At 40.2% G+C, this 27,721-nt stretch overlaps 1 protein-coding gene across 2 annotated transcripts; it reads left to right on the plus strand.

The window, feature by feature from the left end:
• The first annotated feature begins 352 nt into the window (after positions 1 to 352).
• CDC42EP3 (CDC42 effector protein 3) lies at positions 353 to 26,663 on the plus strand. 2 transcript variants are annotated; one of them, XM_072332354.1, is made up of 3 exons: positions 353 to 489; positions 24,546 to 24,748; positions 24,840 to 26,663. In XM_072332354.1, exon 3 carries the CDS (start codon positions 24,854 to 24,856, stop codon positions 25,613 to 25,615), a length of 762 nt encoding a protein of 253 aa, XP_072188455.1. In that variant the 5' UTR covers positions 353 to 489; positions 24,546 to 24,748; positions 24,840 to 24,853; the 3' UTR covers positions 25,616 to 26,663. The 2 variants fall into 2 exon arrangements, with proteins under 2 accessions (XP_072188455.1, XP_072188454.1); XM_072332353.1 differs by having other exon boundaries at positions 24,546 to 26,663.
• Positions 26,664 to 27,721: the final 1,058 nt, after the last annotated feature.

A 27,721-nucleotide genomic window follows, 5' to 3' on the forward strand; every position in this document is an offset into this window, starting at 1 on the left:
ACCTGCCCACGGACACCTGGGGATGGCATGCTTGCGGTAGGGCAACGACCTCGGCTCTTTACCAAGGAGCGTGTAAAAACGTTATCAAAGCCTCAGGAAGTACGCGCTCCCCATGCAACGACCCGCCGGTCGGCAGCCAGAGCCTGCGTGACGGCCACGGCCCTTCCGCTTGCCTTTCAGCTCTCCCAACCGCCAGGGCGAGCTCCTCTCGGCGAGCTCCTCGCACACGGCCCGCCCCGCGGCTGCCTCGCCCCGCTCCGCCGCGCCGGGATTTCCCTGCAGCCCGCCCCGCCGCCCGCCCTCCCCGCCGGCAGCGCCGCCCCCCGCGGCTCCCCGCGCCGCGCCCCCGGGACTCGGGGATCCGCCGCCGCCCGGCCGCGCGCTGACGGGCGCTCGCAGGTGCCGGTCACGGAGGGGCGGCCCCTCTGCCCGCCCGTCTCCGCGGCGAGGAGTGAGGAGCGAGGAGCGGCGGCTGCCGCCGGCAGAGCTGTGAGTCGGGGAGCGGGGAGGGAGGTTGCCGGTGCGGAGCTCCGAACCGGGGTGGCCTCTCTTGCGGGCGGCGGCGGCCCCGCAGCGAGCCGGGAGGGAGAGAGGGAAGGGAAGCGTTTCGGAAGCATTTATCAATGAATCCTCGTGTTGGGGTGCGGTTCTGTCTGATGGCTAGGGGTGTTTCTGCATCGCCGTAATTCAGAGCTTACATTCGTCCCCCGACAATGGGTTTACATTGTCTCTGCTGCGGGTTTCGCCGGTCCCTATTTCCCGTCCTGTGTCGTAGGCGCAGCCCGTACCGCGTCTGCGTTTTGTGCGGGGTGAACCCGCGCATCCCCCCGGCCCTCCATCCCTCCATCCGTCCGTCCGTGTGCACCTGAGCGGCGGTCGGGAGCGGTTCCCGCTGCCCGCAGACAAAGAGTCCCGGCCGGGAGGTGCGAGGCGGAGCGGGGTTCGGCCGCCGGTGGAGAGCAGTGGGAGCGGATTGAGGAGAGGGGCTCTTTTCGTCGTCGATGAAAACGTAAAAAAGAGTGAAGTAGAGGAAGCAATTAATTTAGGACTTGCGTCACCGTAGGCTGTTGTTATTCTTTAAAAATAGGAAGAGGGCTCATTATGAAATGTTTAATGAAACGAACACGATCCGGATCTTTTCCTTTGAGAAGCATCTGGGTGCGGTAGGCGGATAGAGTGCCCAGGAGTGAAACTGCTTATACACTGACCAGTATTTTCAGTTATGTATAGATCATAAATATGTAACGTGGTTCAGGGAAAACGGATGCTTTAAGGTACGAGGATCTGAAAGTGAGCAGTTGGTGAGGCGGGCGGCAGCAGAAATGCTGAAATCCACATGCGGTAGCTCAGATGTTTGGAGGAATGACAGAGCTACCAAAAAAGGCATCGTGATGCTCAGCAAAATGCCGGGAACAGAATTTTCTCCTTCCCTACAGAAAAGGAAAGCGTGATACTGGCAGCAAGAAGTGACAGATGTGGCATCTCAGCAGCTGGCTGAACATGAAAGCGTCTATCAGCAGGTGACTGCTGTTGCCAGGATTTATTTTAGTGTTTTGTTCTGAAAGGGTCCAGCCTTTGGTAACGTCAGCATTAAGCTTCACTTTAGCTCTTTGGCGTGTTAAAAATAGTTTTTCAGCAGAAGCATTCAGAAAAGTAACAAAAAATTCCTATGTTCAAGGCATTCCTTGCTTTGAACATTTGTTTTTTATTACAGCGTGCAGGGGAGAGGAACTGAGCAGGTTCTCCAGTCGGTAGAATAACACTGAAAGGAGTAATTTTTTTCCTGGCCTCAGCATAAGCCAGCAGTATCTGCAAAGGAAACAATGGGGCCCATCTCCTCCTTAGATGAAAGATAGTCCCAACTCTTGTTGTCTCAGCAGCACCTTGTGCGCTCGTAGGAGTGAAAATCAGGCTGCTGAAACTACCTATCCCTGTAGACCTGCCTTCTTCAGTGATGTGTCAAGCCAGCCAGCATCGCCAGGTGGTGGCCTGGGTGCCTTTGGAAAGGAAGGAGATGGTATCGCCTGACAGGCAGCCTGGAGCCACATGTTCCCTGGGGCAGCGTGGCTCTGCACTGCGCCGTTTGACTGCTGTCACACTGACTTCAAAGAGGTGTTTCAAACTGTTCCAAGCCACTGATAGAAGCTTTGCTGTAACCAGAGAAAGCCATGTTTCATGGCAAAACATGTCTTGTTCTCAGCTTTTCGTAATTACGTATGCTGCTTCGGTTTATAATCTTCTAAGCTAGGTGACTCCTTGTAGAAGAAATTCTGGTCCTCTGCCCAAGTCTTGAGAAATAGTTTAAGGTAGGGGAGGGAATTGTGCTGGTATTCAGAAAGAAATTTCCTTCTGCATGTAGAACTTGCCTTCAGGTTTTCTCTTCTTCTCCTGGCGCGGTATCCTGGGGGCTCAGAGGTGCTCATGTTCCTCACCCTCACAGAGAGAGTTGCCATAGATCCAATCCAAGTCACGTAGTGCTCCTTTTGGCTTTTGCATGCAAATACATGCATTTTTGCTAAAGCACACAAATGTAAGTTTGGAAAAACAAACAAAAAGCATCACTTCTCTACTTTTTTTTTTTTTTTTCCTCTCTTTTCTTATCTCAGTCACAGCAGAGTCAATATCTTTTGTCAAGACTGAAGCCATCTCAGAAGAGCTGTCTGGCTGTCCCTCCCAGCAGTACAAGGGAACTGACTGGGAGGGCTACGCATAACACAGCCCCACCAGTACAGCACTTACACGGGGGCATTTGACTGCAGGTACACCTTGATGGTTTTAGTGTGTGATAGAAAAGTACCTTTCCCAAGTGTCGATAAGAAGAGCACGGTATACAGGTGTTAGATGGTGAACTGTTTTTAAAGGACTTCTCACTGCAAAGCAGCTCAGTTACTAGCCAGTGAAAGCATGCAGGTGGTACTGATGGATATCACTGGGTAGATTATCAAGAGTGGATGTGAAGCACCACCAACCAGGGAAGGCTTTTTTGTGCATCTGGATGGCAGAACTAGGTGCTACAAGTGAGAAAAGCCTAGGTAATGCTCACGCTGAAGAGTAGGTATGTTTCCAGTGCTGTGCTAAATAAGAGAGTTCTGGATGACACTCCTGAATATAATTCTTACATACAATATTTTACAGTGTTCAGCATTCTTTTAGCCGTGATATTGATCCAGCATGGTGACAGCAGTGGGAAGAATGTAGTAGGAGTGGCTGGAACCAACTTCTTCATAGTTTAAGGGTTAAATCAAGATGCAGAGCTTCATAAATCACTCTGCCAAGATGAAGTGAGATGATTACAAGTAGACAGTGTTGGCCAAGGTGACAAGGTATATTTACACCATCACTTGGGTTTCACTGACGTTTATGGAATAGTCAGGTGTGGGAAGAAATGTTTATTCTGTGATTCAGCCACTAGTTAAGTGCACAGGAGCAAAGTTAATCAATGATTTTTATAATCGACTGTTTTTTCTTCTGAGAGCTTACTGAACTGTTGAGTGTGTTTTATTCCTTTTTTTGTGGGGGTGGTTTTTGTTTTTGAAGTGGGAGATAAGCCATGCACAGGCTATGCCCACATTAGAGTAGTGCAGTTTAATACCCAAAGATCTGAAAATGTGAAAATCATAAATTCTTAGAAAAAAACCCTGTCTTCTTGACTATAGCAATTTTTTATGTGAGACTCTTTTACTGAAGGTATGGTTAGCAAATTTAATGTGAAATATTGTTATATTTGGAATTATGCCAGTTGCACAATACTTTTAAAACATGATGACTCGTATCTCATTGGAGCCAAGGTGCCACATTATGGGTTTCAGTCTGCACCTTGTGTGGTTCAACAGCTTATAACTTAAGTATGTAAACGTTGTGTTAATGTTGTTCATTTTATAGTAGAAGAAAGCTCATCTGGTTTGATGTGCTGCTTTGATTTCCATCATAAAGGTCACCATGGAACAAGTTAGATAAGAAATTAAATGGGGTGATGCAGTGAGTTACTGTGTTGGGGTTCATTCATAATGATCCAAGCGAACTTCTCTGTAGTTATGTGCAAACAGCAGCTGGACTTCTGTAGAGATACAAGTGCTGATGACAAGCTGTGGTCACTGAAACTAGATACGACTTGCCTAGTCACGTCTCTGCAAAGTTGTCTAAATGTAGTTCCAAGGTAATTTTTATTTATTTTTCATTATTTGTTAGGGAAGCTTCTAGAAAAAAAGCCTTCTTGTCTTTGCTGGGGAAGTCTAAAATGTAGTGCTTGGTGTATTTTTAATTTATTATTATTTATTCTGCCCCTTTGAAATACCAGATGTTTTAAGTCTGGTTCTCACTGTTCCACTGTAGAAATTTTTGTGTATCTGAGTATTTGTATTGCGCCTTAAACAAAGGAAACAGGTGCTGAGTCTTCATTCCAAATGTTTGGGTTTTTGTTTTTTTTTTCCTTCTCTAAAATATTGGAACCTTTCATAAAAAATAGTGAACGAGCAAACTGCTAGTCCAAAAATTATTTTTTTCTCCAGTAAAAAATCTTCATAGTGTAACAGTGAATTGAAACAAACCCAGAAAGCCTATGCGAAAAGCTTGTTAGTGATGGCAAAAGCGAGCACACCTAAATGAAAAAATGAGGAATATGGTGATAGATATGTAAGGACGTTATTGTAAGGTGTTACTTTTCAAGCCCTCTTGCCTCAGATAATAACATGGTGTGGATGAGGTGAGAGGTAGCAAAAGAAAGGATGTGTCTGAAATGATGAACTAAGGCTGAAGGTCCTGCTCTGTCGTAGCCCTTTTGGTTGTGCTGGACAGTGTTCTAATGTAGACAGTGAAAGAATCAACTAATGGTTGCACAAGTAACATAATCTTGGGGTTTCCTAACTTTGCCTTCTTTGACTCTGTTCCTCCAGTTCTAGTGAAGCACCTCTTTGAGTTTTAAGAGCATGGTTCTCCCAAGCTGTATGACTGGGTCAGTTCCAGTATAGTAGACATTAGTAGACTTCTTTTTTTTATTAATGCTTGAGTGGTACACTAATACCAAGTGAGAACAAGAAGACAATGAACTTGCTGTTTTGTCTTTTTTTCTATCCCACATTTACATTCTTGTCTTTCTGTTTAATTTTTCCCATGTTTATCTTCATGAAGTGCTTAACAGCATTAATGGATTCTTTTCATTAAGAAAGCTTTTACATTTTAGAAAAAAAACAATACTTTAAGTTAGAACCTTAAAAAACCTTTGTGACAGCAACAATTTTTTTAATGTTCCTTTTGATTCTAATACTTGCTGAATCTAACTTTTTAAAGTTGTGTTCTTGAATCTGTTGTGATTAAAAAGTGATTCTGTTCATTCTTGTTTATCTCCAGCTCTAGTTAAGACCTAAGTTGTGTGTGTATAGATATGTATGCATCTTTTTCGTGAAGATTTTAAGTATATACTAGAAACCACAAACTTTACTTTTTATCTCAGTTAATCTGACTTGGTGTGTACTTTGATTTAGCTTTCATTCTGTGTACTCATCAGATTTGGATAAATTAGATCTGAAACTCGGCCAAAGGTTAGCCCAAGTTGTAGTGGGGCTGGAGGTGAATCTTTTGTTCTGCTTTTTCTCTTTCCTCTGTTTGAAATGTACACCACAAATACTCTGTCTTGCATGTTATGGACCAATGTTATGGAAAACCACCTTGTTCAGGTATTCTGACACTGTTTTTAATTAGGAATTCTGTTGGGAAATGGCCATCAGTATTGATTTTTCAGTCCTTATTTTTGGATTTGATTAAGCTGTCTTCTGGGAACTAAAGCATAATCTCAATTTGTTTAAAAATTATCCTGAGAAATCTGTTAGGTCTATCTTCTTAAGGCTCAGATATCAAATCATAGCTTAATCAATTTTGATTGTCATGCTCTGTGACATTTTAAAGCATTGATAGGACTCATTTTTTTGAGAGTACTATTTCTGTAAATGTAAAAAATAAAGCAGAAGCATCAGCATCACTGATGCCAAAAGCTGCATGTGTCACGGTGAGAGTGGTGGAAAAAGGAAATGCAGATCCTGCCTTTTGTAGTTTATTGCGAAGGCCAGCCATACTGTTCCTTTCCAGCACTGTGATCCTTGCAAAGGCCCTTCAGCTTTTGCATGACTTGTCTGTGTTCATTGGAAGGGATGGTATGTGGCTATGAAGATTTGTTGTCTCCCTTCTTTTGAGAATGCGTGGCTCCTATGAAGAATGCTAGGGATTACCCCAACTCAGGAAAGATGTAAACAGTAGGAGAGAGCTACATGGTGAGTGAAATGGGGAAAGGAAAGAATAGTGCTATTGATGGCCCTGCGTGTCAGATGCAGCTCACATGTTCCTTCTCAGATGCAAGAGATTGTTGCTCTTCATTAAGTTTAAGCCGGTCCTTTGCCTGCTCATTTCTCTCAGGCACATGACCTTGAAAAAACAGCCGCAGTTCATAAGAAGGTAAGATGCAGTGTGTCTGGGGGCAGTGCTTGCATTTTCTGCGAGCAGCATTTTTTTGCTTGGATATTTAAAAAACAGATGGGAATATGGCGAGCGAAGCAGCCTGTCCACACAGAGGTTATGTGGACATATGGAATTGGATTTCACTGCAGTCCAAGCAAACGTTTTGGGGTAAAAGATGGAAAGGGAAGGAGAGGTGATGCTTACAACAGTTACAAAATGAATGGTATTTTGTGCCCCAAAAGATACCACGACTGATCAGTTGTCTCTTGTAAGCTGTTTTATGTGTGCACAGTTTATAATGTACAAGACTCCTGGCTTGTCATTAGGACTCCTGTTGCCACAAAAGTGCAGATTTATAGTAATAAATTGCTCAGATTTTACTTCTTGCCTAGAATTAAGAGGATTCCAACATCACTTTGATGTCACTATTTTAGTCACTTTGAAAAAACCTGAACTCAATAGGTCGGTTTGTTAATGTTACCACATCTACTCTTCTTTGTTTCTTCTCAATGATAAGTGAAATAATTAGTGGTACAGAGAAGACAACATAGAAAATTGATTGTTAGGGACAAGATAGTTGACAGAGTAAGGGAGTAATTTGTATGGCAGCTCCTCTCTTCCTGTACGTCCTTTGCCACTTGCACAGTATGATTTTAGTTGAGGAGGGAGGCTGTTTTTCCTTTTGTTGTTCTCTACAGCTGTTTTTGTCTACACATACCCTCAGGCAGGGTGAAAACCCAGCTCAGTATCCAGAATCTTTAGATAAGATCCACTAAAGTCAGCAGCAAAGAAAACAAAGGCATCTGTTTTATGGCAGTGGCCTGTACAGCAGTTCTCTTAAAAATAGTCATTTCTGGTCCTGAAGAAGAAGAGTTACAACAGCAAGAGCCCAAGTAGGTTAGGAATCTGTAGGAGTTCCTAAAGGAATTTATGAGATAGATAAGAAGAAACATTACTTCTCCAAGTGAAAGTGATAATCAAGTAGCAAATGCTCCACGCAGCTTTCATGTTTTTCTCTGATAACTTCAATTTGCAATGTAGTTTTTTTTACTCTGAGACTACAACAATGCCTCTGCTTTGGCAGAAGAATATGCATTGTATGTGATGCATTTTGTGCTGTTGAATAACAGCTGGATTATTGGGATCTACTCTGATGACAGAGGAGAAGGAAACAGGAGTGGCAACTAATGAATTGATGAGAGAGAAGTTGGAAGTTTTTTGACACTGCCATTGGTGAGAAGCGTACCCATTAATAGTGTAAATCTTTCAAGTGTATTCATGTAACCTCTGAAAATACAAAGATTTTATCTTCATAAAGCTGGAAGAATTGTAAGAAAACAAGTTTCAATGCCCAAATAAGCAAGTTTGACATGGAATAAACTCATATTACTCAATTCCAGTTGATTTTCCTGTATCAAACCTGCTTGTATGTCTTTCTCCTTTGCATATCTCTGCATGACAGTTAATCTCTTCCCCGCTTTCATTATACTTTGTCTCCCGATTTTGCTTTTGTAGTTCTTCTGCACAGGTTCTGTCCTTTCCAGCTTCGGGCTGATTGTTCTTTCCTGTTGCCATCAGTAGTTACTGGGCTTCCTGAATTTCTAGCAGCTCTGTGGTGCAGTCGGCATGCTGAAGAGAAGGGGTGCTACCCAGAGGGACCTGGACAAGCTTTAGAACTGAGCCCATGTAAAACTCATGAATTTCAATCAAGCTTGAAAATGTTCAAGTGTTTCTAGTGTGTTGTCAAAATTCAAGCCTTAACTCAGTTTCTCTTGAGTAAAAGTAAGTGAAGCCATGTCTTATCTTTTGTTGTTCTTTACTCCAGAACTGGGTATTTCATACTGGACATTGAATGAATTCACTCAGTCATGGATTTGAGTTTTTTGTTTGTTTTTTTTTAAGTTGTACTTCTAAGATGTTGCCTTTTCCTTGTTCACATTGAATAGGTGAAGTTGTTGTGAAATGGGTGCCTTTCTGCTTGCATCAGAGGAGAAACAGCTTTTAAAGCTTGTAGAACTCAAACTGTTCGTGACAATTTGACAGCAAATAATTTATTCAATTTTCTGTGCAGGATTTGAAGCGGTGTCAAACATAGCTGGGTTTTTTTGTTTGTTTTGTTTGGTCGTTTTTTACTATTTAGTGCTGAAAGACCAGAACTTTCCAAGCACAGCAGTTTTGATGAGTATTCTATTTTGATAACTTTTAGGAAATTTACCCTTCCAGTCTTCTTAATTATCTTTATGGCCAAGAAAACATAACTTGTGGACAAAAGGGCTCTAAAAGAAATTAGTATGGCTTTTTCTAGATACAGCTACTTTCCAAAATATTTAATCCTTAAGAGAAAGGTCACATATTTTGTCAAGGGAAAATACTATTCATACCTTGAATTTTAAAGGCCTGAACAGGCAGTAGGGAACGTGTCTATCATAAGCTGTAGGCCTTTCCTGAATCATTACCAAGTTCTGTGTCAGTGAGACTCCTGAATTGTTTGGATTAGACCATGAGCAGTTTGTTTGTGGGGGGAAAAATGTTCAAGTTAATAAATAAATAAAAAGAGAATCCACTACAAGCCCTGGTAGAATGTTCTTATTGTTCAGAGAAAAATGTATTTTCTTTTTTTTCCTTTGCTTTCTCTAGCTGCATGCTAGCAAACATACGTAATAACATAATTCAGTGGCTGGGAGCTGGATGTACTCTCTTATTATATTTTTATTCCATATGAGTTAGTTATAGCCCATGATCAACTCATCATTTCGTTTTCGAAGTAGCTGAGCAAATTCAATTTTCCATGGGTCTGTTTCTGCAAATTATCTAGCGTCATGGCTCTTCTCTTTTGTGACATCCTCCTGGAATTTTGGCCACCAGGAACAGAAGCAACAATGGCCAAAAACAGAATTTTCCTTTCATTTGTCATTGCTCTGTTATGCAGTGGAGGATTGCAATAAACCTTCTGACCTCAGCACAAGAAGATCTGCTTCAGCTGCTTGTCTGTCCTGGCCTACAAAACTCTTGCTACTGCTTCTGAGCACGTATCTTCCATCATAAACGTGTGGCCTGTGTGATTTAGTCAAAATTTTATCTCGAATGTGTGAATTTGGCTACTCTTAAAGCTTGAGCAGCTTTCTGATGTTCACTTGCCATGCTGTTGATCATGTATCAGCAAATCCCACTTTTCCTCTTGTTTCCTGTCCTCTTTATGATCCTCAGCTTTCCATTGCAGGTTATTTTGGAGTATCCATCTCAATTGGAGAATTAAATTAAAAGCAAAGATTTAAAAAGCATCCATTGGGAAGGCAGCTTGAAAGTCCTTCTGCTGAGTAGAATGCCTACACAAGTCATATCTCATAGTAGAAAGGTATGCCACAACTTCTATATGGAACATCCTCAGTGTGACTGTGTCATCACTCTTTACTATGTACAGATAGGTAAATATTTCAGTGAAATCAGGCACATTAAGATGGTGTATAAGAAACTGTATTTGACCTGCTCTGAGATCCCACTGGATAGAAGAGGAAATGCCTTTGTTGGATGTTGTACAAACTGTCCCATTGCAGTTGAATAATTTTTGTTACCTTGTAATCTATTTAGTGAAGCAAAAGCCCTCATTCTAATTTGATTTAAAGTAGCTACAGCCTCTAACAATTACACTCATTTAATTACTGCTAACAGAGAGAGAGAGAGAAGATGGAAATTAAGTTTCTCAAAAAGTAAACCTGGTTGTACTCTTAAGCTATTTGAAGAGTTATCAGTGGCTACTATAAGGTGGTATGTATCAGAAAGCTAATTTAGTTTCAAGTTGTTTCTTTCTAAATGCAGCATGTGAACTGAGATGTTCATTATGTTGGTAAACTCTTCAGTGTTCTTCTGAGGATAAAGTCTGAACAAGGAGCCAATGGCAGCCTTTCAGTGGAGAGTCCAAGAAGAATATTTTTGGTGTCTGAAAAACACGCAGGAAATCTTTCTGTATCTTCTACATGAGAAAAGTAAACAGCAAGAGGTGCAAAGGGAATTTCTTTATTAGGTGTGGTCACGTTCTAAAACAACACTTAAATCATATTGTTGGAATATAAATGACCAGAAGCTTAACCACCAAAATTCAAGGCAGATTAAAGATTTGTCTGGATTTCCAGCTATTCTCAATTTTAGAAACAAAAATATTGTGGTTTCATTTTAAGAAGTAATGCCCTTTCAACCTGTGTTGACATGCTGGCTGATACTGCCTTCCCTGTTACAGACAGTGTGGAACACCTGGGAAGGTGTGAGCTTTCCTAATTGTGGCTGCAGAGATTAATCTGGAAGCTTAGATACTAATGAAAGTTAACTGTTCTACAGCAAGCTGGCAATAAGTTGAATCTGGAGTTTTGGTTTACTGGTGTAAATATTTCTTTATATTTTTTCCATGGTTGTTTGGGTGTCTTCACTTTGCATCCTAAATTGCTTTTACCTTCTCACTTTCATTCTCTAAAGTGAATGGATTATGGTGTTTTCTGGAATGGCAAAAGCTTAAAAGCAATGCCTGTAGCAGAATTTCTGTTTCAGGACATACATAAATTTGATTTACTGTAGGATAACCTGTATTTAGCATGTTTTGTATTTTGAGAGGATTTGAAGAAAACAAAAAGAAAATCACATTTCCCTAAAGCTTCACTGAGTTCTGAGCAAGGAAAATTCTGTTGCTATTAATTCACTCAAAGGCCATGTATGCAGTTAGATGGGTGCTGAATAACTGGAAAGCTATATTTTGACTCAAGTTGCAGAAGAGTACTTTCTCATAGTATGGAGAAATTGCTCATCTTTAGCTTCAAAACTGAATGTTTACAGAGATTTTGGCAAAAAAAAAAAAAAAAAAGTTTATTTGTGTAGAGTAGAAAATACTGTATAATGGTGGCAGGGGAGGCAGTAGGAAACAGGCATATGAAAGTTAAATAGTAATTTTAATAGCTGAAAACTGTATGTTCTCTGTGTTTCTACAGAGGCTATTTCTGTCATAAGAAACAGCATAGACTTTTATAAAAGAAGAGCCACGCTGTGCCTTAAATTAAGACAATCCTGTTGCATTAGTACAGTATTAAATGGAGGATATTATGCCTGGGTATGATTTCTATTTGCTCTCAGGCCCAAGAAATTGAGATTAATTTCTGCTCTACTTGCCTATACTAAGGACATCAGGAATACCAGGGCACACCCTGTTGTGGCTTAGGTTCTCACTGTCTTTACATCGCTTTTATTTTCTGAGGTTTGGTGTTTGTTTTTCCTCCCCAGTGTTTGAGCAGAGGTTGTTGTTAGTACTGTGGGTGTCTGTCCTGGGCTCTACCACATGTCACATTTCCTTAAACATCAGTTGGATAGTAAACCATACTGGATGACATACCACTCCTCCGGTGACTTGACTTTTGACTCCCTGGAGCTTGCAAGAGCCATTAGAAACGTCTTTTAAATAACTGTCAGTAAAAGCAGAAGTTCGTCTCACCTACCTATTAAAGGATTAAGCAAATAAATGTGCCCTCTACATGGTAAGGTAGGTCTCAGAATAACATTCTTTTATTTGTCTGCCTACACCCCAGTGTCTTCCATCCCAGGTGTGTGAATTGGTACAGGAGCTACTCAGAGCGTGTGGTAACAGCTTGGGCTTGGGTCAAGGGAGAGGTGCATCCGTGCCCACGGGGATTGCTGCACCTCATTTCTGTGCTGTTACAGCTGTGTAAATAAGATGTATGATGACCAAGCAGAGTTATAACAGTCTTGCAGCAAGTGTTGCAATGCCATGTAAAGGCCTTCATATGTGCATGGTTGGTTTCAGAATTAGTTTCTCTCAACCATGAAGTAATGAGTGCACCCAGATAAAGCATAGGCTTAGTGTAGTTAGCTGGTGTAAGTTTAGGCTGACCTAAGTGTACCTTCTGCCTTGTGTGATGGTTTCTCCTACTGGTCAGTGCAGTACTCTTTGTTGTGTGAGGGACAAAATGCTGTTTGTGAGAATCAAGCTGAGGCACTAATGAAAGCCAGGTTGTTGTTTCATTCAGGTGGAATTTGGCTATCAGAAATCCCATATAAGTCTTTTCAGTATGCTGGTTGTGGGATGCTTCTGTTGCTCACTGTAAATTGTATGGACAATGGTATGGTCAATGAGTGATAAAATTAATGGTCAGCTTCAGGCTTTCTCTTCCCTTTGATATCCCTTGTAGGAGGCTGCATGAGGAACATGGAGGTTGCTGCTGAAGAGCATAGTTAGCAGTTGGCACTTGTAAAGCAGAGTGAACCTCTCCCCTGAGGGTAGGAGGGAGGGAGAAGTGTGAACTCATCCCCTGCTTGGCCCCTGAGGACTGCAGATGTCATCATCTGCCTTACCTGAAGTCTAGCCCAGTTTCTGTGAAGCATCTGATTAATTTTTGGTTTTTCATTAATGTGGGTGTTGAACAAATTAAATGTGACCAACATCCCAAGAAGGATCTGAAATTTGTTTTCAGCTGAAGAGCTCTTTATACAAATGAACGTCAATTTGCATAATTAAGCGCACACTTTATTCCTGCTGAACGCAATTGAACCTTGAGACAGAAATTGCTTCTTGCAATGCGTCTCTTAGATGGTGAAAGCTACTTAGGCCCAGTTTGTGTGCTCTTTTCCAATCTTTCTGGTGAAGGGTTAGTTTTAGAGCAAGTTACTGTGATCTTCTTCAAAAGGTCCGTGTATCATGTATTTCCTTACAGACAAACTGCTGGGTGTTCCTCTCCCTTTGCATCCCAAGGATTTACAGTCTTTTAAGGTGTGTGAGATTTTATTTAGATAGGAGAACTCATCATGAAAAGTCGTAACTTGCTATTTTCACCAAGGGCGAGTTGTTGTTTTGGTTGACTATGGTATTGCACCACTGCATTTGTCATTGTCAATTTATGCTAGGCTTTAAATAGGATACTCTGCAATGAGTTTGTTTGCTGGTAGCCTGTAATGCTTTCAGGCTAGCTAACATTAACAAGCAGCAGCATTACTGTGGCTGGTGTTCTTTTGATCATGCACAACCCTGGTCAGGAAATGGGTGAGGAGCGTGAGTCATGATTACATTACCCTAATGTGACTGCCTACTAGAAGTTTTCTTTTGCCGCCAATATTCTTTCCTGTGACATTACTTCTAAAAACAAAATGTGCGTTTTGGAGCACTTTGAAATATTGACCTTTAAACACAGGGGTTTATGTTCTTTTACAGTCTCAAGGCAAAATCTTGAGCTGGAGCCCCTGTGGAGAGCAGGGAGAACAAGAAAGTGTGCAAAATGCCTTTTCAAAAAGCTTCTAAAGAGCAGGAGTTGCAGTACGTTAGGTCTTAACCTATGACAGTCTGCTTGGGTTCATTGGATTCAGCATCTTTTTTCTGACCCTTTTATTATTCTGTCATACTGCCTACACATGCAAGTGCAAGGTCTGATCTCTGTGTACAGATGCTGTCATCTCATATGCTGTTTGGCTTAAGCTGTGTCATACATACATGCTTTTCTTTGGAAATATGGCTGCAGTAATGGGAAGAAAGTAGCAGAGTACTGGCTGAACTGTAAAACCCTGAGTGTCAAGAGGGTGGCTTGCCTGGGACAGCAGTATTTCAGTCAGCTTAATTAGATGTGTGGGGTTTACAATTCGAAAGAAGTATCAGCTACTAATCAGTCAAACTAGTTTTAGCACTGAACTGGCACAGTGCCACTCTGAATATTCTGCCAGTATAACTCTGCAGTGCTTCCAAACATGGAAAGTACAAGTGCTGAGTATATTCAGTTCTTTCAAATTAGACTTGCTTAACTCTGCCTGGTTTTAAGAGCAGTATGTGAAATACAACTGTTGGCACAGAAAGCGTATGTAGTCCAATACTATCTGTTATATTCCAGGAAAAAAAGTCTGATTGATATAGTATGAGCAACTCAAGCTGACAGAACTGAGCATTGTCAAAAAGAGATGTGAAGAGGAAATGGGGAACGCTGAACTGCTGTCCAGCGTGATGCAGCCCTATCAGCTGGGGCAAGTCACAGGTGTTGCTGACATGCTGCAGAGCAGAGACAGAATATGATGTGTATTTCAGTTGTCACTTACTCTTATCTACCTTCAAATAGTGGTATTTTTTTTGTTAGAAGTAGAGCTTAAGTTTGTAGTAAAATGATTTCCACATTTTTCCTTATGTTTCATATAAGGGCAGTAAAGCAAAATCACTTTACTTGTGTTAACGATCTACTTTGCATTGCATATGGATGACCAGTTTTAGCTCTTAAAAGTCTTATTAGCTCTGTGATTTCATCCCCATTTCTTAAGGAGAGCATGATTTGGACTAAATAAGAAATTCACTGAAAGTTTTTGTAATTAATTCACTGAATAACTTCCTTCCTTCCTTTCTTCTACCCCATCCCCATACTCTTTGATCTCATTTTGATGGCCATTCTGCTCCTTGGAGAAGGCAGAACCACAGAGCAGAGGATGCATCCTTTGCAATGCAATACCTCAAGTATGTCCTGAGCAAATTTCCCCTGTGGTTCTGTACCTCTACTTCATAATTAACCTTTGTGTATAGAGGGTTCTCTGGCCCTCAAGTTTGGTTTAAATGAATTTATCAGCTGTTTTAAGATGGTAAATACTTCAAATGAAACACTTGAGGAATTGAATAAAAGCAGAACTGGTGACTATAATATGCCTTTGTCACTTGTGTGTTTCAAGGAGATGATAAAGAATATTTGACTTAGAGATGAAGAATATTTGAGAATTGGAAGGGAGGTGGGTATAGGGCTGGAGCTGGGTTGCATGGGATCATGCAAGATGATTTTATTTTTAGGTTGCCTTTTGTCAGGAGCTGGCAGTTAAGGAAATCTATTTAAAATCTATTTAAAAAAAATACAATAGTAATAATAAACCATTAAAAATATCTTGGAAAAAAAACAAAACAAAACAAAAAAAACTTTGTTTTTAGGTTATACCAGCTTTGGGAATCCTAAGACAGACACTAGTGGAAATAGCAAGTCATTTTTGCATCAGAGGTGAGTTAAAAAAAAAAAAGAATTTATGGACATTTTATCTTGCAGAAGTGTTGGTTAAGAACTGCTCATCCCTTCTGCCAGAACCTGTTGCTCTCTGAGCTGCTCAAATGACTTGCTGCAGCTGGAAGTAGCAGCCCCACTCCTAGCCAGGTGATCTTAAACCCCTTTCCTAGTTAGTTTTCACCCAGTTCAGTGAGCTGAACTGGCTTATAAGGGGTCAAGTGTGTGCACACGGATGGTGGGAGGAGAATGTCTTTGACAGCAAGTTATATTGGGCTTGAACTCTCTCTGGAAGTGTTACCAGCAGTCACACTGCAGCTGTTTATAAGCCTTTACTGTAAACTGAGTCAGTGGGGAGAACTGCTGCTGTGCCCAGTTTGCAGTGTGGCTTGTAGGTCTGCCTGCATGCTGAGAGTACAAGGAACTGTAGAGCAGATCTGGGAATAAACAGAGAGGAAACAAGGGCGGAAACTTAAACCAGCTTTGAGAGCTGAGCTTGGCTGGAGAACTGCACCCTCTGTGTTAAAGGAGAAAGCTATGTAGGTAAGATGCTCAGAATTACAAAGGGGCAATCCTGCCCCTTCTCATTCTTCTGTATGGCAATAACAGCACTCAGGTGAACATGTCTTGTGCATCAGGGACTTTCTCTATCTGAAGACTAAACCTTCCTTCTCCCTTCGCTGATGAAATTCCAGGCAGAGAGGTTATCCAATCTTCTAGGTGGCATGTGGGCTTGGGTTCTGGATGTGTGGGTTTTTTGTATCCCTTTTCACCAATTTTTTTTGTGGTGCAAAGGGAACTCGTGGTCAAGATGTTTACGTCTCTTCATCTTGTGGCCTGTGAGTTTATGATCCCTGTCTGTTTGTTCATCCGATGTGCTGGCTTTGTAGGAGGAAAGGTGACCATGCTTCAGTGTACAGCCTGGCTGATATAACATAATCCCACTTTCACAAGCTGCATGAGTTATGATGCTAGAACTTAGTGCTTTGTACAGACATGTACCTATGTCTAAATCGGTGTGGTCGCCCAATTTTTGAAAGCCAGTGCTATAATTGAACTATTATCTTATTAAATCTGTGTGTATGAATGTACCAGCTAGCAAAGCTAAGAAGAATATAATAGAGACCTGCTTCAGTCTATGGAGCAGACCAGAAGAATCCAGTGAGCTCATTACATGTCTGTCTCTACGGAAGAAAAGACAAGAGGTTTTTATTATTCCAGAAGAGATGCAAAGTTTTTAAACCTAGAAGGCTGTGGCCAAAGCCTGCTGGGTACTTTTTAGTGTGGATTTTAAAAAACATTTTAATGAGTCGTCAAAAGCACAACTGCAAAAAAACCAAACCAAACAAAAAAACCCCACCGCACTGTATAAGGCCTTTGACTCAGTATTGCCTCACAGCCAAATTTTTAAAACATTAGTTCTCTGTAGTGTCAACAAAGAACATATTAAACACATTGAGAATGGTAGAGTAAATGTCAGGAGGACACTGGCATCAGAGAGGAATGTATTTCATTTGAAATCATCCAAGAGTCTTATACAGCACTGGGGTTTATGGTGTTTTCTTGAGCAGTCTGCAAATAAAACTATTGCAGTACAAATGTGCAGATCATGGAGACTGAGAAAGTGTATTGATGAGGGAGGCAATTGAGCACATTCAAATAGAATGTTTTCTCTTTCTGAGCTACGGCCTTGCATTTTATTGTGAAGAACATAAATCCAGCTTACTTACTGGAGAACAATAGCTTGGAAAGCCTTGTTTTATTTCTAAAGAACAGAATCTTACTGGACAGATGACATGGGATGAGTGCTACCATTGGCTGAGCTGGCCAGATTTGTTGATTAGATGAATATATGCTTATCTCCATCCTGAAAAAAATGGATGGGGTAACTCACACTGGAGCTACAAGTGACTCTGGTAACAAACGGCTAACTTTGCTAATAGAATTCGTTCTGCTTAGAGAACTTTTTTTTGTTATATCAGCAGAAGAAATCTTAAAGGGTTTGTGATGCAGTACTACTATCAAAGAGCTTGTAAATACTGGAAAATTCCCATTGTAAGATGGTAAAGATAGACACAGAAATTTGATCTTGTTTATAAATGAGGAGGAATGATGGAAAGGAAGAAGTGATTTTATTTCTTTGTGTATGCTGTTAGGGAGTGTATGCTGTATGAGAATGTTGTCACTAATTCTGATCTGCTCTGAAAAGACTGTTGGAAAATTGGAGAGGGTTCAAAGGAGAGAAAGCAATATTTGAAGGCCTAAAATTACTCCCCCAACATCACCACATGAGGAATTCCCCCTGTTCACTTCGATCAAAAAAGACTACTGAGAAATGGCTTGGTTAATATTCAAGTACCTTAACAGGGGTGAAGGTTGCTGGTTGATAAAAGGCCTTTGTAATCTCACAGACTGATATAGAACAAAATAATAACCAGAGACTGGGGCCAGTTACTCAAATTAGAGAGCAGCCCCAAATTAGGTGACTTCAGCAGCCCCTTCTAGCTGTGCTGGTACAGCTGTTTGTTTTCACAGTTAATTTTATCCTCTAATTATTTATAATTAGGCTGGCTTTATTTCAGTATAATGCACACGTACTTTAATGGTTTATAGTTGGAGGAGTTTCCTTGTTAATATGATTTACTCTAGCTTGATCCATTTGACAAGACATTCTGCAGGGAAAGGTTGTCAAGCTTTAAGGCAGTCAACAACTGAAAATAATGTCAGGAATTTGGGTTCTTTCCATTCATAGACATGTTTGGGGCTGGGAGGTGCTGGACAAATGGATGATACCTAGAAGAAAAGACAATGTATTCAGTCTGCCTCTGTCTGTGCTTATATTAAATGACAACTAACGCCCCTTCAGGAATGCTCACTGCTAGTGTGTTATTTATCCATACAGTTTACATGGGAAAAAGTGTCTATAGCAAGGGAGTGAAAATGTATCCTCAGATTATTTTCTTATCTTGGGAAGGGAAAGTCCAAGGGAAATATAGCTGGCAGTCCTCTGCTTTTTATTTATTGTTTTATTTCTCCTCTGCCTGTGTTATGTATGGCTGGAGTGTTCCAAACTTTTCTTGTCATTCGACAATATATTATATATATTATGGAGTATATTCACATTTCCTTACTCCTTTTAGTTACCTCCAAGCACAAAATTGTTTCAAAATTCAAACTATTTCAAGTAGTAATAACTTGGAGTTTTTAACCTCTGTTAATCTGGAAAGACATAGCAGGAGGAATTCTAGGGCTACTGTCATCTCTGTTGCAACATGATGTTTTTATGAATGATTGAAATGTATGCTTATTATATCTGCAGATGATGATAAACCCACATTCACTATGTCTCAGATTAAAATTTAAAATTATCCTCACAATTTAAAGTGTCTGCAATTAATAGAATGCAATGCAGTGAGTTGGAACGCTTTGCTGCGGAGGCAGTAGTCATGAAGAAGATGTAGAATAACTGGCTAGGCAACTGTTCTTCACTGAAGAGGATAGGTCTACTAAAGTAGACCACATACTAAACATAACCCAACTATGTTGTGATACTAAAAGAAAAATGCAGATACACTGTTAAGAGAGAAAATGAGATCTCAGTTTGAAGATTGTCTACTTTGGGGCATAGTTAAAGAAAGATGAATGAGAGGGAGGAGGACCAGGAAAAGAGATTGTTGGGAAGTGATCTAAGTTCCAGAAAGCATGTTTTGTGTTGAGAGATTGGGATGTTTGTGTTATTTACTACATATAGAAGAAGGATGAATTTCAGAATATGTATTAAAAAACAAACACAAAACCTGTGTTTAGGGTACCTTTTCCCTGACGACTAGCCTATGCAGAGCAAATTACTGTGGGCAGTCTGCACATGTGGTGACTTGTAAGTGGAAAGTGAATGAACATCAGGGATTAGCAGGCCACTTGGACCTTTGAAGGAAAATGGAGACATGAATGAATGAAGTGTACTGTAGGGTCCCTCTTGACTTGTGTTTCTGTAAGTCTGGGAAGAACTTGGATTTTTCTGCTTATTGTTCTTGTTGTTAGCTTGTTGTTTAGTTTTTAGTGGGTTTTGTGTGTGTGTTTTCCCTTCATTTTCTAAAAGGCACGTGTAAAAATAGGATAAAATAGGAAACTAGGGTGAATACAGTTGGAGATTAGTTGCCCTGAAGTGTGATTAGCCTGATTGCTTTTATAGAGTAATTAAATCTGTAGCCTTAATCAGAAGGGTGCAAGCTCTTTGAAGAAGGGAGCAACAAAAGGGTAAGGGCTTTTAATCCAATCAGGGTGGTTGATTTTAATACAGATGAATTCAGAGGCTGGGCCTCTTGAAAACCAAGTAAACTTAGATGAACAATCTGTAGAGGAAGTGTTACTACCTGATTTGATTATGCTTACTCAGAAATTAGTGGCTGTATAAGCAAAGGTTCCCTAATGAATTGATCTAGAAGTAGATGGAGTTGTGGCCTCATTTGCAGAGGCTGCCAGTTGATAGACACCTACATCCACAGGAATGTGAGAGGTAAGCTCTGTTCTGCACAATCTGCTGATTTTCTTATATCTGTAGACTTAGTTATTTGTTCTGCCTAGTAAGTTTTACCCACATTCAGGAACTGTGGCTGTATGACTTCAAGCCTCTATTATAAAAACACTGTTTGTACTGATGTAGTTCCAGGCATATTGGAAGTATCAGCATGGACAAGGCAGGTCTCAACAGTTTGTGCTGGTGAGAACTACTGGTAACTAAATTCCAGAATGAACCTCTTAAAGCCTCAGAGGGCTATGCCTGCAGATATTTCATTAGATAGAGAAGCTTCACCAGCTTACTGCATAGCTTATCTCTGTCTTCTGCTGTATTATTGTCTTTTCATTTGGTTATGGAAATAATGTACACACTGTCTTTTTTTTTTTTTCCTAGTTACTTACTCTATAATTCCTGCTTTTTTTTTATGACGCTTTGGAAATGGGTTTCCCAGAAAACCCTGCTTCTTGTCCTGCTCTGTGGAAACAGGATTTTATTTCTATCATTAATTCACCTAGGACCCTGCCTGAGGACCTAGGCAGGTCCCTTTTGGGATCTGTGCACAAATAAATTTTCACATGAGGACCCTAATTTGTAAGCTTAGATGTCGAGATACTTGCTGACAGCCTGTGGAATAGACTGAGGCATTCATTGAAAAATTCAGGCTGCATTGAAGGTAGTTGCTGAGTGGACCAGAACATTCACGAGGCAATTTGAAAAGTGCCTCTGAAAATATTGGCCTTAGTTACCAAGCAAAACACTTACATGAGAGTGTGAAGTGATAGGAATGAAAATGAGCTGGAGTTACAGCCAAACTAAAACTCTAATTTTCACTGGGCTGAGATTTCTGTCTTAGCTCATGCTCAGATCTTGTTCAAAGAAGGAGATCCAGACATCTCCAAAACTGGTAGAAAAATTCTCTCAGATTTTAGTCCTAAGTGAAGTCTTCTACTGTAGGCTGGCAGTCTAAGACTGTAGATTTTTGGTTACGCATTTGGTTTTCTGTTAACCTCTCATTCTGCTTTTCAGTTTGGTTAAGTGAAATGTTAAGTTACTGGAATGACATTTATCAAAAAAGGCTCTTCTAAAACAGCCAGCACAACTTCACCGGTGTCCGGGTAGAGGCCAGTGACAATCGGTGTCTAAGGGTCTGTCCTGGGATTGGCAGTCTTTAACATCTTTATCAACAACAGAGATAATGGGATTGAATGTGCCCTCAGAAAGTCTGTTGATGGCATCAAGCTGAGTGGTGTAGCTGATACAGTAGAAGGAAGGGATGCCACCTGGAGGCACCTTGATAAACTCAAAAAGTGGGCCCATGTTAACCTAGAGAGGTTCAACAAAGCAAGGTACAAGGTTTTTCACTTGGGTGGAGGTAATCCTAGATATGCGTATAGGCTGGGAGATGAACTCTTTGAGAGAAGCCTTGCTGAGAAGGACTTAAGGGTCCTTGTCAATGAAGAGCTTAGCATGAGCCAGTAGTGTGTGCTTGCAGCCTGGAGGCCAGATGTGTCCTGGGTTGTGTTAGAAGGGGGGTGGCCAGCAGTGTAAGAGAGGTGATTGTCTTCCTCTGCTCTGCCTTCTTGAGGCCATATCTGGAGTCCTGTGTCCAAGTCAGGGGCCCACAGTACATGAGGGATGTCGAGCCTTTGGAGAGGGTCCAGAGGAGGGCCATGAAGATGATCAAAAGGCTGGAGCACCTCTCCTGTGAATGGGCAGTGAGGTGCTGGAATAGGTTGTCCAGAGAGATTATGGATGCCCCATCCCTGGAAGTGTTCAAGGCCAGGTTGGATGGGGCCCTGGGCAACCTGATCTCGTTCTTGATCTAGCAGCTGGCAATTCTGCCTGGGGCAGGGAAATTGGAACTTGATGATCCGTGAGATCCCTTCCAACCCAAGCCATTCTATGATTCTATGAAAACAGCTAGATCAGAAAAGGGTCTAATTTTAAGACACAATGAATTTTGCAGTGTAGCCTGATACTGAGACTATAGTGTGTTGTTTCCTTTATATATACTGGTATATACTGGTAATTTCATGGAATTTTGCTGGATGCAGGGAGCAAGTAAAGCTTCTTGTGGAAATTTTGTCAGTTATTCTTTTAGTTCTGCAAGAGTTGGGGTGGGAGGTTGGTCTTTCTGTGCCTTTCTTCACTTACCAAAGTCATATTTTTATTTGTTTTTACCAAAGACTACTTAAAAAATAAATAAATAAAATAAATAAAAAAAATCCACTTTATATACTGATAGAGGTTTTTCCTGATTTAATTACAAACTAAATAGGATTAAAAACAGTATTTTAAGATAAGTGCCTATTTCCAGATTGATTATATATTTCATATGGTCAGGGAGGCTAAAAGTCAGTTCTTTGAACAGTAGGTGACAAGGAGGGTAAATAGGCAGAAAAGCAGATGCTTTCAGTAAGTGTATAATTTTGAATGCTGTCTTCATATGCAAAATCTTTTTTGCACTGGCCATGTGGAAGGCAAGGCCTTCCCAAGCACAGAGGCTGCTGTGTAGGGAGGGATTATAATTCCTGGCACTGAAGTCTCTTGCAGCATCCTCTGAGGTACTGTAGTTTTACACTGCCCCTTACTGGACTTTCTTATAGTGCAAGAACTAACAGCTATCTTGACATCCAAAAATTTGCTCTGTTTCAGATTTTTGTGTGTTTGCATTTTTTTTCCTCTGACCTGTTATTTGAATAAAATATAGAACTGGTCTTTCACTTTGAAACTAGCAACAGCTAGGCTTCACTTTCAACTACATACAATCTCTGTAGAGTTGAGGATGTTGTGTTCCTAAATTGGCTGCAAGGGTAGAGTGATAACCAGGGCAAGGTGAGGCATGAACCAGTGGTGATTTGATTTTATTATTTTCTTTCATTTTTTAAATCTGAAAGGTAGCTGATTTGAGTAATCCGTTTTGTTCTATGATGTGTGGCACAAGCAGAGAAGAGATCTTATTTAGGACTTTATAGACTGCAAGATGCAAAATGGAGTTAGGTAGATGGAGTTTTGGTATGTAATGGGAATCTCCTAGTATTCTGTAGATCGTAATGAATTAACTTTTTGTTGTTTAGAGGAAAGCTGTGCAGGATTGCAAGCAATTGTATTTTGAGCTTAAAAGTATCAAACGTTCTCTGCATTCATAGAACACTGCGCTTAGTTTGTATGACAGTGTTTTCTGTTTATATCTGTTGTACCTCTGTGCAGAGTGATTTTCAGCAATGTCTGAAGTGCAGTAGATATTTGGTGGAAATCAAAAACCAAATGCTAACCTGGCAAGATTCCCAGCTCTCCTTGTGATGCACAGTTAAGCACCCTACTGAAGGAACTAATTACTCAGGTTAGAGGATTTGTGAAAATGCTTAAATACTTCTTGGCCATCTGGCTTTATTGCCAGTACAAAGCTTTAGAACTGATGATTCTTGCTGGGCTTAATTTGATGAACGAATATCTCTGCTGGGGCATGCGTGAAATGAAGCAAAAATATGGATGGCTTCTCTTCATGAATTGCACAGAGAGACATGTTTCTATGGAAAAAAACCCTGAAAGCTACTTCACAGAATTAGGATGGAAATGAACAGTGAAAGAGATTTAAGGCTGAGAATTTTAGTGAGGAATAGCCTGTAATGTTCTTCTCCCTGGACTGAATTGGGAAGTGTACAAAGACACCCAGGGTAAAAATGCTTTTATTCTGAGATTCTCACAGTATCCTTTCATGGTTCCTGAGCACACCATTAAAACATTAGTAAAGAGTATTTTTTCCAATAACTGGTGGACCCAATAGCCTGTTAACCCTTCTGGGAAGCTTTATCTGACTTTTCAGAGACAAGATTCTAGTAGGAAAATGATTTAGTTGTACAGAGCAGTTCTGAGTTACCAAAGCCTCATGGCCTACGTAACTCATGAGCTACTGTCTAAACCTAATTGCTGTGTAGAATTCCTGTAGTCTAAAGACTGCAGTCACAAGAATCAATCCCTTCTAAAACAATGTTTGAATATTTGTAACTGAGGACATGGACCAATATAGGCATTTCACCAGATGCCTATAAATTATCCTTTTAAATGAGTGTATTTATCAGAAAAGTTATTTGTGATGGTTTGTTCCAGTAGTAAATGAGGATATCAAAAGTTCTCAAATCCAAGGTGATCTACTCCCATTTAAAAAGATAAAATAAAATTGTTTGAGTGACTTTGTTAATCTTCCTGGGTCTACCAAAAGCTTGATCTTGTTGAATGTTATAAATCAGTTTCTGCATTTGCACCTGAAGGACAACATTTTGAATGCTGGAATGAGAAGAAGGATTCAGATAGTGATGTTTTCCAAATGAACTGTGCTCAGCAACCGTGTCTAAGAAACTCTGACTTCAAAACAAGTTATAAAGTCAGAGAAAGGTTAGCTAGCCGTTGTTAATCTTAAATCCTTTTATCCTGCCTAATGAAGGGAAGAAACATCATAATGTTAATCTGCAGACTGGAACTGTCAGTACCACTGCTGATTTTTGTGTGTGTGTGTGAAAACAGGACTGAATGAACCATGAAAAATTAACGATAACCTGATTTTGTATCCCATGCAGGTCTTCTCAAGTTCTCGAAGTAGGACATTTGGTTGCTAACTGGCCTGAAGCTTGTGCTCCATCTTGCAGAGTCTTCCAGCAGAAGACATTCACATACCCTGAAGTTCCCTGCCTCAGAAGAAGGGGACTTGATGTACAAGATTGGTACAAGATGATGATGTAACATAGGCCACACTGAAGGTCTCCTGAGAAGAACTGGCTTTGTAAGAGACTTCTCATTTTTCTGTTGGTTTTTTTTTTTTTTTTGGTTTGTTTTTGTTTTTCTTTCCTTTTTTTAAACAACTCTCCCTCTAGAATCTACAAGCAAGATGCCAGCCAAGACACCCATCTACTTGAAAGCTGCTAACAATAAGAAAGGGAAGAAATTCAAACTAAGGGATATCTTGTCTCCTGATATGATCAGTCCACCACTTGGAGATTTTCGTCACACCATACATATTGGAAAAGAGGGACAACATGATGTTTTTGGGGACATCTCCTTTTTGCAGGGAAACTATGAATTATTGCCTGGAAATGAAGGAGAAACTAGAGTTAGCCAGTCTGGTGGCCACAGTGAATTCTTAAGGGCAAACAGCACTTCTGAATCCATGTTTACAGAAACTCCATCACCAGTGCTCAAAAATGCTATTTCCCTTCCTGCCATTGGGGGTTCTCAAGCCCTTATGTTGCCCTTATTGTCACCAGTGACGTTTAACTCAAGGCAAGAATCCATCAGGTCATCAAGAAACCCACGGATTAGCTGTGAGCCAGTAATTGAAGAAAAGTTGCAGGAGAAAAGTAAACAGATGGAGAATGGAGAAACATACAAAGAGGATGTGTGGGAGCAAAATGGTTCTTCATCGCATTTTATTAATGGTAGAGACAGTAACTCATCCAGCTTTTCTGAACGATGCACTGATTGGCAAACAGTTGATTTGATTGAAGATAGCCGACTTTCGTGTGAACTAACCAAGACAAAGTCAGAAGAATCCCTTTCAGATCTTGCAGGCTCTCTTCTCTCATTACAGCTTGACTTGGGACCTTCACTTTTGGATGAGGTCCTCAATGTAATGGACAAGAATAAATCTTAGAGCTGGTACTCCTTGCTTTCTTATAAGTGATTCACTTAAACAAAAATAAACAGAAATGCAGTTGAAGAGAAGAGACACTTAAAAATCAGCTGTATTTGCAGCTTGTTTGACGGGTTTTCTAAAAATATTCATAAAGTACTATTTTTTTACCTATTGTTTTTCATAATTTTTATGACACTAAATTCTCATAACAGGAAGGTAAATTTTAATAACAGTTTTCAGCAAATATAAAATGTTTTTAAGTACCAGTATAATGATCAGGAACTTAAGAAACAGAATTTGAGGATGATACTGATCGTGGCATTTGGTTAGTTCACTTCTACAGGCTTCTGAATATATGAGACTCTGAAAGTGTCAGAAAGGAGATTGGTGTTAGTTATTCACTGTTATAAATTATTGCAACATCACTTTACATGTAGGCCTCTTTCAAGAACCTTGTGCTTGGGGTCTTGGTTGTGTTTTCCTTCATTTCTCGTACTACCATTTCTGTTATACCTTCACAGTAACTATTTCTGCATTCTTATACTGCTCTGTATCCAGATGTAAACAGTTGAGGGCTTTTTCAGCTTCAGAGTGCCAACTGTTCTGAGTATGCACGAACTTTCACAGTTTGAGGCTTTGGGCCTGATGTTGTATATGAAATAATGTGTTGTAAACAGGTGACACACGCAAAATATGATGGTTAAATTATTTTAGAAGTTGAAATATATTTTTGTGTGTATCTTGGCTTTTTAATGTGGAGCCTACACATACAGTATCTCATAAAAAATTGCTTGACATTATTGGTGCTCTTCTGAAAATTGTATATTTGTGTGTTTGAAAACAAATATGTATTGATACTCCTTGATTTTTATTTTTTTTTCTTCATTTATTGCCACACATGCTTAAACTTGCAACTGAAAACTTTGATTTTTCAAGAAGGCACTGGTTATTCACAATGCTTGTGATGTGTGCTGCAACAGGCAATGTTTTGGGAAACATGGATCCTTTAATACAGTATCTACATGGATTGCATAGATATCTTGTGCAATACAATAAAACAAATTAAATTACTATGTCTTTGTGATTCAGTACATAGCCTCACAAAAATAAAAAACTCTGTGTTCTTCTGTATTAAAACAGACTGCAGTAGAGTTGTGAAAATACTGGAGTGAGGGTCAGATCAGTTCAACTATCTCCATTAATTTGACATCTCCAACCCAATTTATTTCCTGGGGTAGTAAGGGCAAACTCCAAGCATGTAGGACCTTTTGGGATAACTGATTTTGTTATGTGGTAGGAGATCAAAGAGTATTAGTTTCCTCACAATGTGAAGTTAATGGTGAAGTTCCTGCAGCTTTCAGTGAAGACTAAAATCCTGATACAATCTGTAAACCAATCCTGGTCTTATAACTACTTTGCATCTGTATCTTCCTGCATCTGTATCATTCCAATCAGAACAGGTAAATCATCGAGGATTGAATATATGTCATCTTTATAATCAAAATTTCTAGGGAGGCAAGGCCATTTAATTCCATTCCTTCAGTGTGTTATAGGAGCAATTTTGCCCATGACAGACATTATTCTTTCCAGTCAAGCAGTTGTATTATCGTGTATTGATAAGACACAATTTCTTCCATGTTACTCTATTAAATGAGGAGCTGAGGTACAGAATGCCCAAGAACTGTTTTTATTTACAAGATAATGCTTAATTGCCTTCAACATCATATTCACTTTTTATAAGTCTGGATCTAATTTCCAGTGGATTCATGGAACAAGAACGGTGCTTCTGCTGCTGTAGTAATTTTGTATCTTGAAGAGCAAAAGAATCTGCTTAGCCATGTGTTTTTAATGGGATCTGCAGTTTTAGAACTTAATGAGACTTTAGGCCAAAACTTTTATTAGAAAAATCTGTCAGCATAGGGGAAATTTGGGTGAAGTACAGAATTAGACATTTTCCGTGTAGACCAGCTTCAGCTGTCATGAGGAGGACACAAAGTATTTACTGAATGATAAGTCAGTATCATACAGGAGTCCCCACTTAAGTATTCTCTGGATAGCAGAAAAAGATTGTTAAAAATGTTGTTGCAGTTGTGTTGTTTTTGCTTTGTGACATTGATTTCCTGG

The sequence above is a fragment of the Excalfactoria chinensis genome, chromosome 3 (genome assembly GCF_039878825.1).
Source record: "Excalfactoria chinensis isolate bCotChi1 chromosome 3, bCotChi1.hap2, whole genome shotgun sequence".
Lineage (NCBI taxonomy): Eukaryota > Metazoa > Chordata > Aves > Galliformes > Phasianidae > Excalfactoria > Excalfactoria chinensis.

Coding starts and splice junctions, on each gene's coding strand:
- CDC42EP3 (XM_072332353.1), top strand. CDS start 24,854: ATGCCAGCCAAGACACCCATCTACTTGAAAGCTGCTAACAATAAGAAA.